Raw genomic sequence first — 14,300 nt, forward strand, 5'->3', positions numbered from 1 at the left:
TAGCATAGCATAAGCCGCTAATCACACTGGTGGTTTATGTTTGTGAGAGGTAAAAAAAGGAGCGCAGCTCCTCACTTCAGCAGGCAGTGAAACTCACCGAGGTAGATGTGTCGCTGGTAGGCGGGGCTTTGCTTCAGACGTGCGTATGAAGCGAATGGGGACATTTTTTGACCCTGCGGTACGTTTCGTGCAGCAGATGCGTCCGGTGCCGCAGAAGATGCATTCGATGTGAACGCAGCATTACCTGGCCCAGACCGGGTTAGGTGTTCAGACTAAGTTACCATGGAAATTGGCGCGATAAGAGGAAATCCAGCTTCGTAGTACAGGCTCTACTAGTATTATGTGGAGTATGGAAAGCTTTTAGCATAAATGAGAGATCAACCATTATTAAGATCTACTAGTGCTTAAATTAGGAGTATATGTACTCAAATAGTGCACAAGTGGACTTTAAATGTGTCACTCAAAAGCATCATATGTTAACAAAGGGGCGGGGAAAGCCAATTGAGGCTTGCCATTGGCTTTGGGAAATATTCCAACCAATCAGGGAGCTGGATTTTGTTATGATCCATTTTATTTCCTTCTACTAGTTCTACTAGTATGGCTGATTTAAAACATGCGTCAAAACCAACCCGTTAGCATAGGAGATGCTAACAGAAAGCTAACACAACAGGAAGGTTGTGTTTTATGGCAGTGGTTCCCAAAACTTTTTTGGGGTCGTGAACCTGTTTTGATTTCACTCATTTCTGGTGACCCCAAAGACGTTTTATTTCTTTTAGATTTACTTATGATTACTGGTACTTTGTTAAATACAGATTAGCCAGGATTAGTGACAAATGTTTAAGATTGTGTTAAGATTTAGTTTTGAAAAAAAATTTAAACTACATATTTTGAATCAGTCATTTAAAAAACATAATTATTATTAGACATTTCAAGTGAGCCTTATTTAAATTCCAGGCAACCTCACACAAAAGAAGTTGAAAAACCCTGTTTTATGTGGGTTTTTATTGAAGGCTCAGTAATTGTAATTAAAAGTAATGGAACTTTAGTAATTGAGAATGTAATTGTCTTTTAGGGGAAAAATAAAACATTTAATTTCAATTGTAATTTGAAAAAATGCCAGTCACCGTATTCAAGTTGTAATTGACCCCAACCCTGCTTACTATAGTAGTACTAATAGTTAAACTATGGTCAATATGGCTCATGTCAGTGCTGTGCTGCCCCCTGTAGGACACTTTAAAACTACACACAATCCACTTCAAAACAGACACATGCAGTTTATTGTTCATCTTGTCAGGAAAAATAAAATAATTTAAAAAGACACTATCCCACATGTGTATGAACACTAGAGTGAGTAGGGGGAGAATTGGGTTTTTTAATTGTTTGACAAAAAAGAAAATATAATAAAAGTGATTCTACAATGTTGATGTTGTTGACAAACATAATTACAGCAGAGCAGCTTACGTCAGAATAAAAACGAGATGTCCCATCATGCACTTCTTCTTAAAGGCCAAACAGGCAAAGGCACCGACACGTGAGTGAGTGACTTTGTTTGCATGAATGTTCCCGTCGTTATTCTAGGAAGGAGTCCAGAGTCAGAGCTGTGGCGACCTTGGGGGGCGGGGGCCTGACCACCTTTTTCCTTTTACCTCTGATGAGCGGACGAATCTCTGCTAACGGAGACTGGAGGGGGAGGGGCTTAGTTAAGGAATGACTCATGGTTTGTGTTTGAAAGATGTTTTTGTGTTTGTTGGAATCAGTTAAAGATGAAGTACGGACACAGAAATAAAACATAATAATAATAATAATAATATAACATAAGCCAATGAAAGGTTTGACCTTTAATAAAACACTCACTGTGACTCACTCCTTAAAGCTGGGGGTGGGGCTAAAGTCAATAATAAAGTACTTTCTAAAAATGACATGTGCACGTTATTAATGTATGTTATGTTTGATATTTTGTAGTATTTCTATCAATACTTGTTTCATTATTACCTTTAAGATAACATCAAATAAATGCACATAATGTAAATTGATGAAATCACAAAATGTTTAAAGCCTGCAGATCGAAAACAGCAACAGGAAGTTATTGTTCTGAAGGCCAAATTTATTTGCTGGCAGACAATTTAAGGGCTGTATGCTTTGAATATATATATATATATATATATATATATATATATATATATACACAATTTAAGGGCTGTATGCTTTGAATATATATATATATATTAATATATATATATATATAGATGTAATTTAAAAAGTAAAAACAGTTTAAACTGACGTGAATGCGGTTAAATTGGCAAAAAACAAGCATGAAATATGGTGAAAAGAGGTTAAAAGTGACAATAATGGGTCAACATATATGACATTAGGTGGAAAAAGCTTTTAAATGCTGAAAATGTCTGGAAAGTGAAAATAATGTGCAGAAAAGACTTTTGAAATTTGATAAAGAAATGGCAAAATGGGAATAATGTAGCAAAAATACATTAAAAGGAGCAAAAATATGGCAAGAAAAGGTGATAAAAATAGGTTAAAATATGTCAAGTTTGGTGTAGTTGTAAATAAAATGGTAAAAATAAGCAAAAATGAGTTTGAATTGTTCAAAAAATAGTTTCTTAAAGGCATCTGGAGAAGTACGTGAGACATACAGTACAGTATACTATATGAGGACATTTTATAAGTATGCACGATGGGCACACTAGTCATACTCAACCGTCCCATGATGCATTGCAAATGGAATGTAAAATGGTCCTGGGACCAGCTTCAAGCTAAAAAGCAAGCATCCCCTTTTCAAAATAAAAGCATCACTTCTTGTCTTCCATTAGTTTTTTTTTTCAACTCTTTTGTAAATAGGGCTCTTGTTTTGAAGTTAACCAACATCGTGTATCCCTACTATCAATATCCTATGACTTGATGTGGTATGGATTTCATATTGCTCATCATAAATAAAAAGATACAGGCTGGAAGAATTTAGTTCGTCCTCCTAATCCATCGTAACCACTTTGGACCTGTGGGGAGGAAAACCGTTGTTTTATTCAAACCACTAAAGGATGAGTCAGCACAAACTATGGAGTACATTTTAGGACATCCTCAGGACTCAGAGTGAGGTATCACTAAAATCTCTGTCATTTATCAGTCCAAACGGCCTCAGGCTTCAAAATAAAAGTCATCAGACTAAACGGCCTCAAATAAAACTACCTCAGGTCGTAAAACACGACATGATATTTGGAATAAACCGGAAATAAACATGACGTCATCAATATGTGCTGCTTCTGATACGAGAGTGAAGTTGAAAGCAGTTATTTTATTTTATTTTTTTCAAAGGTTATAAGATACATCAACATTTCATTTAAATATGTATTTATTAATCAAACAATACATTCATATATATTTAAACTATTAAGAAAAAAGGAAAGAAGAGCTTTTCAACTTAATTTGTCATGTGTACTTCCAGTTCCTTCAAAATAAAATGGCATGTTGTGTTTGAGTCTGATGACTATTATTTTGAAGCCTGAGGACATTCCATTTGACGACATTTGGTTTGACAAGTGATGCTGTATCGTCTGACAGAGGTTTGGTCTGTTCTGAAATGTACACCATACCAGATAGAGCTGGGCGATGTGGACCAAAACGCATATCTCAATATCTTTTATCAAAATGACGATATACGATATAAATCTCCATAACTTTACTTCAAATAAGGTCTGACCAGAAAGACAATTCTAGGTTAAATTTGCTTTTTTAACAAACTGCTGCACAATATTTGCCACTTTAGTTTTTTTTTCTGCTCTAAGGGACAGCACGTGTGAGTGAGTTCTGTAGTGTGGCTTGTTTCTATAACAAAATAAGGTGTAAAATGATATATATCGATATTGTAATTTTCTATATCACCAAAATAGAAAACTCAATATATCTTGAATCTCGATATATCGCCCAGCCCTAGTACCAGAGATATTAAACATATCATCACACTTACAGTCGTTCCTGCTTTCCTCTGAGGGTCCAACATTCCACCAAAAGTCTTCTTTCTGAACAGGAGTGAGTTCCTCACGAAAGGATCCAGAGTCGCTTCTTCATCTCGAGCCTAAAAACAATCAATCAATCAATCAATCACAACTTGGATTATTTTAATTCTGCTGACTCAGACTTTAAAATAAACCTGACTTTTGACGATTCCATACGTACGGAAAAGGATTAGGGTCAATTTTGATGGAGAAAATTATTTTAGGCAAATCAAATATTAAATTGAAATATATACTTGAGATTAGAATTTGTAATTGACGATAATCTAGTTTTTTCAACTTTAATCTCGACTTTTCAACTTTATTCTCGTTTTTTCGACTTTAATCTTAATATTATATTTCAACTTTACTCTCGACATTTAAACTATATTCTCAGTTACTTCATTTCGATTTTAATCTCGTTTCAACTTTAATCTCAACATAATATTTCAACTTTATTCTCAAAATTTCAACTTAAATTTAATTTCTACTTTATTCTTGATTTATCGACTTTAATCTTGTCTTTTCGACTTTAATTTTGACATTATATTCCAACTTTATTCTTGACATTTTGACTTCATTCTTGATTTGTTCAAGATTATTTTCTCTATGAAAATTGGCCCTAATCCTCTTCCATAGATTTCACTTTCATAGCAAACTTTCAACTTTTACTACAATATTGTATTTTGAGTTTTATTTCAAAATTTCGACTTTAATCCCGACTTTATATTTCAACTTTAATCTCGTCATTTTGATTTTATTCTCAAAATTTCAACTTTAATCTCGACATTTTGACTTAATTCTTGATTTGCCCAAAATTCTTTTCTCTATGAAAACTGGCTCTAATCCGGTTCTGTCCAAACGTACCTTTTTGAAAGTTGAGGATTTCTCTCCCAGTTTAGACGCAGACGTCCTGAAAAATAAACGATAAGTTTATTCAGTCGACAGATGAAATAAATAATCTGCAGAAAAACCTACTCGGTCGTATCCAGACGCATCTTCTTCCACAGCGTCTGTGACGGCCTCTTGGAAACGTCGTCTGGAGTCGTGACGTCAAAGGTGACGTTGAGGTCGATGTCGTCGCTGTCTTTGGGTCGGTGCAGGTGAGGCTGCTTCAGCTCCACGGGGGCGGGGCTAACAGGTGATCAGAGGCGTTGGTGAGTCAAAGGCCTTGGTGTTAAAGTGTGAGGAGATGTTTGATGGTCGCACCTTTCAAAGACCAGACGGTTCAGGACCTCGTTGGTCCGTGTCGGAGTGCTCAGAGTCTTCTGGAGGAACTCCACCTTCTTCTTTAGACTCTGTGGAGGAATCACATGCAGTCATTACAAAGAAAACACGTCTGTACCCCCAAACACCCCAACCCCACGCTTAGCAGACGTACAGAGATTTCATGGTCAGCGCTGGTCAGATCCTTCTGCAGGGATTGCATGTTCTCCTTGGTCTGTTTCACCTCCAGAGTTGCTTTCTGCATCTGAAGTGACAGAAAAAAATAAAGTGATAGAGTGATAGAGTGATAGAGTGATAGAGTGAGAGAGTGATAGAGTGAGTGATAGAGTGATAGAGTGATAGAGTGATAGAGTGAGTGATAGAGTGATAGAGTGATAGAGTGATAGAGTGATAGAGTGAGTGAGTGAGTGAGTGAGTGAGTGAGTGATGCGAGTGCGTGCGTGCTGAGTGCGAGAGTGCGAGCGTGCGTGAGTGATGGAGTGAGTGCGTGCTGAGTGAGTGCGTGCGTGATGCGTGACGTGAGTGAGTGCAGTGCGTGCGCGCGTGCGTGCGTGCTCGCGTGCGTGCGTGCGCGCGTGCGTGCGCGATGGCGTGCGTGCTGGCGTGCGTGCTCGTGCGTGCTCGCGCTGGCGTGCGTGCTGCGTGCGTGCGCGCGTGCGTGCTGCGTGCTGGCGTGCGTGCTGGCGTGCTGCGTGCGCGTGCGTGCGCGCGTGCTGGCGTGCGTGCTGGCGTGCGTGTGCGTGCGTGCGTGCTCGCGTGCGTGCGCGCGTGCTGGCGTGCGTGCTGCTGCGTGCTGCGTGCGTGCTGGCTGCGTGCTCGCGTGCTGCGTGCTGGCGTGCGTGCGTGCTGGAGTGAGTGAGTGATGGAGTGAGTGAGTGATAGAGTGAGTGAGAGAGTGAGCGCTTACCTTGTTATTTGTCGACAGAACTTCTCTCTTCAGCTTCTCACACATGTCGTTTGAAGACCTCAGGCTTCCTTTCAGACTGTCGTACTCTCTGAGAAAAACAAAAGAAGAAGAACAAAGGTTTGATCTCACCTGTAGGAGGCAGGGTTTCCTCAGTTTAACGTGCAGGGAGCTGCTGAGGAGTTGGATTTAAATCTGGCGTTTTGGCTAAATCTGGTATATTTACAACTTCAGTTGTACATTAATACACACTGTCTCACTCAAATAAAAATAAATAAATACATAAAGCTAAGGGTGTCTCGATCTAATATTGATATTGGATACAGTGAAATACCTGCAAAAATAAATAAATAATAAAATAAAAATTATAATGAAAATACATTTAAAAAAATACAATTAATAATAATAAAATAAATGACAATAAATAATTAATACTAATGTATGAATTAGAATTGTCATTAATAATAATAATGAAATAAATAATATACATAAAATTATAATAATTAAATAAGAAATTATAATAATTATTATGCCTATAATTAACTATGCCTTTTCACCATAATTACAAACCACATGTATGTATGTTTGTATTTGCATGTGTATGAATATATGTATGTATATACAGGTAAAGCCAGTGAATTAGAATATTAGAAAAACTTGATTTATTTCAGTAATTGCATTCAAAAGGTGTAACTTGTACATTATATTTATTCATTGCACACAGACTGATGCATTCAAATGTTTATTTCATTTAATTTTGATGATTTGAAGTGGCAACAAATGAAAATCCAAAATTCCGTGTGTCACAAAATTAGAATATTACTTAAGGCTGATACAAAAAAGGGATTTTTAGAAATGTTGGCCAACTGAAAAGTATGAAAATGAAAAATATGAGCATGTACAATACTCAGCTGTCCAAAAGGCGACCATCGACACATTGCACAAGGAGGGAAAGACACAAAAAGTTATTGCTGAAGAGGCTGGCTGTTCTCAGAGCTCTGTGTCCAAACACATTAATGGAGAGGCAAAGGGAAGGAACAACTGTGGTCAGAAAAAGTGTACAAGCAATAGGGATCACCGCGCCCTGGTCAGGATTGTGAAAAAAAACCCATTCAAGAATGTGGGGGAGATTCACAAGGAGTGGACAGCTGCTGGAGTCAGTGCTTCAAGATCCACCACCAAGAGACGCTTGAAAGACATGGGTTTCAACTGCCGCATACCTCGTGTCAAGCCACTGTTGACCAAGAAACAGCGCGAAAAGCGTCTCACCTGGGCTAAGGAAAAAAAGAGCTGGACTGCTGCTGAGTGGTCCAAAGTCATGTTTTCTGACGAAAGCAAATTTTGCATTTCCTTTGGAAATCGAGGTCCCAGAGTCTGGAGGAGGACAGGAGAGGCACAGGATCCACGTTGCCTGAAGTCTAGTGTAAAGTTTCCACCATCAGTGATGGTTTGGGGTGCCATGTCATCTGCTGGTGTCGGCCCACTCTGTTTCCTGAGATCCAGGGTCAACGCAGCCGTATACCAGCAAGTTTTAGAGCACTTCATGCTTCCTGCTGCTGACCTGCTCTATGGAGATGGAGATTTCAAGTTCCAACAGGACTTGGCGCCTGCACACAGCGCAAAATCTACCCGTGCCTGGTTTACGGACCATGGTATTTCTGTTCTAAATTGGCCAGCCAACTCCCCTGACCTTAGCCCCATAGAAAATCTGTGGGGTATTGTGAAAAGGAAGATGCAGAATGCCAGACCCAAAAACGCAGAGGAGTTGAAGGCCACTATCAGGGCAACCTGGGCTCTCATAACACCCGAACAGTGCCAGAAACTCATGGACTCCATGCCACGCCGCATTAACGCAGTAATTGAGGCAAAAGGAGCTCCAACCAAGTATTGAGTATTGTACATGCTCATATTTTTCATTTTCATACTTTTCAGTTGGCCAACATTTCTAAAAATCCCTTTTTTGTATCAGCCTTAAGTAATATTCTAATTTTGTGACACACGGAATTTTGGATTTTCATTTGTTGCCACTTCAAATCATCAAAATTAAATGAAATAAACATTTGAATGCATCAGTCTGTGTGCAATGAATAAATATAATGTACAAGTTACACCTTTTGAATGCAATTACTGAAATAAATCAAGTTTTTCTAAATATTCTAATTCACTGGCTTTTACCTGTATATATATATATTAGGGCTGATCGATAATAGAAAAATGTATAATCATGATTATTTTAGCCATAATTGAAATCATGATTATTTGTCAACCAAAAGTGATTTATTTTTGTACAAAACAATGTAAAAAATATTCTTTAAATATGAATACAATTTTCCAAACCCTAAAATCAAGAATGTTCACTTTTACACAAACAAATCAGTTCTTGCATGTGATGCGTCTCTTGGCTCTAGGTCTTCATCATCAAACCCAAAGCGTTCCCATACAACAGAATTTCACTTGCCTTGCTTGTTTATAAAGCGTTTACATATGTTTTTATGTTATACAGCAAATAAATCAGTATATGTGTTTTAATTTTGTATTTTTTTTTGATTTTTAATTCATATTTATTGAAAGGGGTGGTCCTTTTATACAAGCCTTTTGGGCTTCAAAAGTAAAGTAGTGCACATCCTTTAAAGCTGCAGTGAGACTTACTTTTTGAGTGAGATGCAGTAGATGGAGAGCTGCTCCACCGCTGCCTGACTGACGCCCATGTCAGCGATCATTGACTCCACCTCTGATCTCTGGCCCTGTAGCACCACGTCCAAGCTGCACACAAACATCACACACGTACAGTATGAGAGAACACAGACGGCAGAGAGTGAGGTTTGTTTCTCCTACATCCAGCATTGACCTACGATTGTGTTTCCCAATCTTTTTGTCCTGTGTATGTACCCACTTCACATTTTTACCATTTACATCTTCACATCATTACAATCCTCTCCATAATTTCATATGCGTTTTCAGTGTGGAACAGTGGGCTCTCCTAAAAATATATATATCAATGCAACTTTTATAAAACTACTTCAATAGTAAGTAAATACGGTTTTCTTTTTAAAATGTAGCTAGTTATTGTCTCCTGTCAGGATTATTTCATGATGTAAAGGCCATTTTATCATACTTCTGTTTCAATAAATTACTAGAAAATATAATATTTTATTGAGCAATATTACTGTCAGTTTGTTGTAAATTTGTCCAAAAATTGCCTAAAAGGAACTAGAAACATTTCCAGGTGATTTTTAAATGAAATGTTAAATCTTTCTGAGTAACCCCTGCAATGTGCTCCTGTACCTCTGTTTGAGAACCATTGACCTATGATTTTACAGTACCTTTCATAGGTTTTCATTTTGGTCCTGAGTCTCCGAACCTCGTCCATGGCAGCCTGAACCTCGCTGTTTTTGGTCTCCAGATATTTCATCTGTTTCTGTGTGAGAACGACACACGTTAGCAGCGTCGCCAACACATCGCGCAGCATGTGTTGGTGTATAAAAAGTGTGTGAAGGTCTCACTTTGAGCGTAGAACACAACATGTCCTTTTCCATCACCTCCTTCCGCATGCTGTCCAGGTCTTTTTTCTGCTTTGCTACCATTTCCTTTAGGCTGTCCACCATCTTCTGCCTGTCCCGCCACTCTCTGTCTATGGTAGAAACAAGAGAAATCATTCACAATGTTTATAATTCCTCATTGAATGAAGAATGTGTGGCATCGACTGTCGTTACCTCCTTTACTTAAAACGACCTTTATCCGATCGAGTTCATTCTGAAACAAAACAAACACAGTGAGAACCAAAGAGAGGAACAACCTTTAGCTTCTATATTAGCATGTCTATGTTCCTCCTGTGGCATTAGCAAGCTACCTGCAGACTATCGGGGTCCGCTGTCGACTCCGCCTCCGTACCAACGTCAAAGAACAGTTTGTTGATGATGTGCCTGGTGCTGACCTGCACACAACAACAACCTTGTGTCACAAACAACAGAAACTGGCAGCGGCCCTCGGCCTAACTTTGTGTGGCCCTTAAAAAATTAACAAAATGACTCCAAATACACACAAAGTGACAGGAAAATACAAAAAGGGACAAAAAAATACATAAAATTATTCCAAAAACACATCTACCCTGTAAATTTCACAGCCCTCAACATAGTAATTCAGCTGAAATAAATGTTATATTTATACTTTAAGTTGGAATAAGCCACGCCCACTTTGACCAATCGCAATTAACTCCGAGATATGGCCTCAGGAGCAACCCAAGGTCATACCTACCAAATTTGGTAAAAATCAGTCTTGCAAATTAAGAGCTATAAATATCCCATATTTGCAGCACCCCCTAGTGGCCTAAATTATTCAAATGTGGCTCATACCCTCAGTCACATGACAACCATGGATCTCAGATTTGGTGCTGATAGCAATTATTTTGACCGAGATATGCAACAGTTCTTGTTTTTAAAGCTAGTATAAAAATTTTATTCATTAATAATTTGCGCATATTTTGACCGAACAAAATTATTTCCTCAACTTTAGATCAGGTCCAACTGAAGACTCTACGTGCCACGTTTCACGCTGATTGGACAAAACCCCAAGGTGGAGTTAGAAAAAGTAGGTTTTGCAGTATTTGCAATTTTGCAACACAAAACTTTAAGCGGAAATGGGTGTGGCCTAGCTTAGCTGATTCAGTGCTATTCAAGGAATCTATGGATAAGAGGTTTTAGAATGTGCGACATAGGGTGTGGGAGTTAAAGACCAAATCGCGTTGACCTTGGTTATAGTGACACCTGCTGGCGGACATCTGAGTTTCAAACTCCATCGAGGTATTGATGCCCTGAAGCCACAAACCAAATTTGGTTATCGTATCTTAAACAGTTTCTGAGAAAAGCACTTAACCTCAGACGCACGGACGGCGCTCAAACCTACTTCGTGGCAGGGATAAAAAGACAGAATGGAAACAAAAAAACAAACAGAAAAATATATAGAAAAACATTAAAAACATACAAAACGAACAAGCAACTATACAAAATGACAACAAAAAATACACACAAAACAAGCAAATACACCCAAAAATAGAAGCTACGACAAAACAACACAAAAATAGAAAAGACAACAAAAAATAACGACTGTACAGAATGACAAAAAATATTTTTTTAAAAAAATGAAAAATATAAAGCATGACAACACAAATACACAAAAATAAACACAAAAAGAAAAAAACATCAATACAGAATGACAACAAAATTACTTCAAAAAGAGACAAAAATCTGAAAAATACACAAAACTATTCCAAAAGCACACAATATGACTACAAATAAACAACTGAAAAATACACACAAAACCCTCAGAAAAATACAAATCACGACAACAGAATAACACAAAAATATACAAGATGGCAAAAATACACAAAAAAATAAATACAAACACTATACAGAACGACAACAAAAATGTTTTTTTTTTCTCCAAAACTGAAAAATATAAAGTATGATAACACAAATACACAAAATTAACAGGACAACAATAATACAGAACGATAACAAAATACATCTAAAAAACCTGAAAAACTATAAACAACAACAAAAATACACAAAAACAAAAAATAATACAGAATGTTAACAAAGCACATAGAAACAATAGAAAAACACCCAGTAAGACTACAAATAAATGACTGAAAAATATACAAAACGATGATAAAAACACACAAAATGACAACATAAATGTACAAACATGACAGAAAACCCACAGAACAACAACAAACACCATCTTGTGCTACGCTGATGATGGCCATGATTCTGAATGCTGACATAAATGTTCTCTACCTGTTTCCTGCACTGTGGACATGTTTTTGTTGGAGCTGTCTGAAACCACTGAAGAAGACTGAGGGTAGAAAACAGAGAAGAAGAGTCAGAGCACACACGTTAAACCAGCGTTTAGCTAAACTACTAACTAACCATTCATAATGGAAAGTGTGTCCACAGTGGATAGCAGCCACATCTCTGGAGTGATCGAAGTAGTCTGAGCAGATAGTGCAGTTGGCTCGGATCGGCATGGTGGTACTGGTACCGACTCACTGGTAACACTGGTCCACCTGCTGACGTCAAACCAAGAAGCAAAGTTACTACACATTTTGTAGTTCCATTCGTTAGCAATGTTATAGGCTGTTTAGCTGTGATCGCGTTGTTACATTATGTTAAAAAAGGCATCATTTTCCCCTCCACTCTAAATTCTTGGTCGCTTTGGACAAAAACATCTGCCAAATTAAATTGCAAATTTCCCGCCAGTCGCCATACTTACGGAACTATGATGTTATGTGACTGCAGAGCTCTCTGTTATATAATTAATCATCCCCAGTGTTATGGAAAACACACGTTTTGAAGCCACAACCAAGTGAAAACTACCAAATAAGTGCAGTTTATCAAAACTCAGCTTCCATCTGTAACCATAAATATCAACAGACGCTTCTTCTTCTTCTTCGTGTTTTATGGTAGTTCGCATTCAGCCTAATGACGCATTACCGCCCCCTTCTGCTCCGAGTTTACCTCCGTACTGAGATTATAATCATAACCATAACCCTAACATAATCCAAAAAACAAGTAAAATATGCGTCCGTTCACTTTGAGAACAAAAATAAACAAAAATTTATTATTTTTATTTTTTTGCAAAAATTCATTTTTCTGTAGCGCGCATGTGCATACACAATCTCAGTACGATGTGAACTCAGACCCTGACATTTATTTATTTTCTATTTTATTTTCTAAATGTATTGATTCCTTTTTCTAGGTATGTAAATGTGAATAAATGCAAATAATGTAATTGTAAATAAAGTGTGTTTGTAAAAATCAAAATAATTCTTCTTCTTCTTCGCTTTTATTAAACGCCACCCACGGGTTTTGCGCAGAGCCTTATTACATTTTTTTTTTTTCTTTAAATCTAAATCTAAAGGTTAAATCTAAAGGCTAAATAGTAAATCAAAATCTAAATGTTAAATATTAGATCTAAATATCAAATGTTAAATCTAAATGTGAAATAAATTAACACTGACATTCTATTTTTACAAGAAAAGTAAATACCACAAATTTCACAAATATTGCTGTAAATCTGGTCAAAAGTAACATGATTAAATTCACACATGTTTTTTTTTAAATGTGGTTTGTTGCTAAATGTTGCAGAAGTTGCTGATTATTTTAGCATGCCTAACTTTACAATCGGCGCTCCGTAAACTTCATTTTTTTCATTTTTTTTTATTGAAAACTTTGTGTTTATAACTTGTTTTGTGATATTCACTTTATTTTACATGTATTGATTTTGTTTTTTCATGTTCAAAAACTAATCAAATCAAAAGGAAAACTGAATCTGTTAGTGTGAGGTATTTCGTGTCTGGACTTGTAACCATAACAGGGTCAATGCTGAAATTTGGAAGCACATCAATCAGCCATAGAGGGTAAACATTAGTAACTTTTATCCTAACAAAAATACTACTCTTGTGTTCTGGCTTTTATATTTGACTTGGTTAAATATTATTATCAAATGTGGTTTCTTGTGTTATTTATTTAACTTTTCAAAATACAAATATACAAAACAACAAATGACTCGAAAAACATACAATTTTAGAGAAAAACACACATTATGACTTTAAAAATATACAAAATTACATAAAAATACACAAACTGCCTCCAAAAACACAAAATAATAGACTAATATACAAAATGTTAACACACAAGATTTTGGAAAAACACACAAAAGGATTACAAAAATACACAAGATTACAAATATAACAGAATAATATACAAAACAACAAAATACACAAATGACTAAAAAAACATAGAAATTTAGAGAAAAGCACACACGACTATAAACATATACAAAATAACATGACAAATACAAAATGACTCCAACAAACGTACAAGATTAAAGAGAAATTGACAAAAAAAACACAAAATATACAAAATACACAAACTGCCTCCAAAAACACAAAAACAACAGACCAATATACAAAATGTAAATCTTATTTACAAAAAACACACACGATTATGGAAAAACACAAAAGGATTACAAAAATACACAAGATTACAAATATAACAGAACAATAAACAAAAACAAAAATACACAAATGACTCAGAAACATACAGAATTACACAAAAAATACGTACGACTACAAAAACATACAAAATGATATAAATCCACAAAATTAC

At 36.5% G+C, this 14,300-nt stretch overlaps 1 protein-coding gene across 3 annotated transcripts; it reads right to left on the reverse strand.

Moving 5' to 3' along the window:
• Positions 1–1,121: 1,121 nt before the first annotated feature.
• Positions 1,122–12,582, reverse strand: traip (TRAF-interacting protein). 3 transcript variants are annotated; one of them, XM_028447517.1, is made up of 16 exons: positions 12,403–12,582; positions 12,060–12,196; positions 11,928–11,985; positions 9,983–10,066; positions 9,846–9,885; positions 9,636–9,763; positions 9,456–9,550; positions 8,782–8,895; positions 6,136–6,223; positions 5,383–5,472; positions 5,211–5,299; positions 4,980–5,135; positions 4,869–4,914; positions 3,977–4,084; positions 2,958–3,008; positions 1,122–1,680 (listed from the first exon to the last, which is right to left on the reverse strand). In XM_028447517.1, exons 2-16 carry the CDS (start codon positions 12,155–12,157, stop codon positions 1,570–1,572), a joined length of 1,356 nt encoding a protein of 451 aa, XP_028303318.1. In that variant the 5' UTR covers positions 12,158–12,196; positions 12,403–12,582; the 3' UTR covers positions 1,122–1,569. The 3 variants fall into 3 exon arrangements, with proteins under 3 accessions (XP_028303318.1, XP_028303319.1, XP_028303317.1); XM_028447518.1 differs by having other exon boundaries at positions 9,456–9,544; positions 12,060–12,199; XM_028447516.1 differs by having other exon boundaries at positions 12,060–12,199.
• Positions 12,583–14,300: the final 1,718 nt, after the last annotated feature.

Source organism: Gouania willdenowi, chromosome 5 (genome assembly GCF_900634775.1).
Source record: "Gouania willdenowi chromosome 5, fGouWil2.1, whole genome shotgun sequence".
Classification (NCBI taxonomy): Eukaryota; Metazoa; Chordata; class Actinopteri; order Blenniiformes; family Gobiesocidae; genus Gouania; species Gouania willdenowi.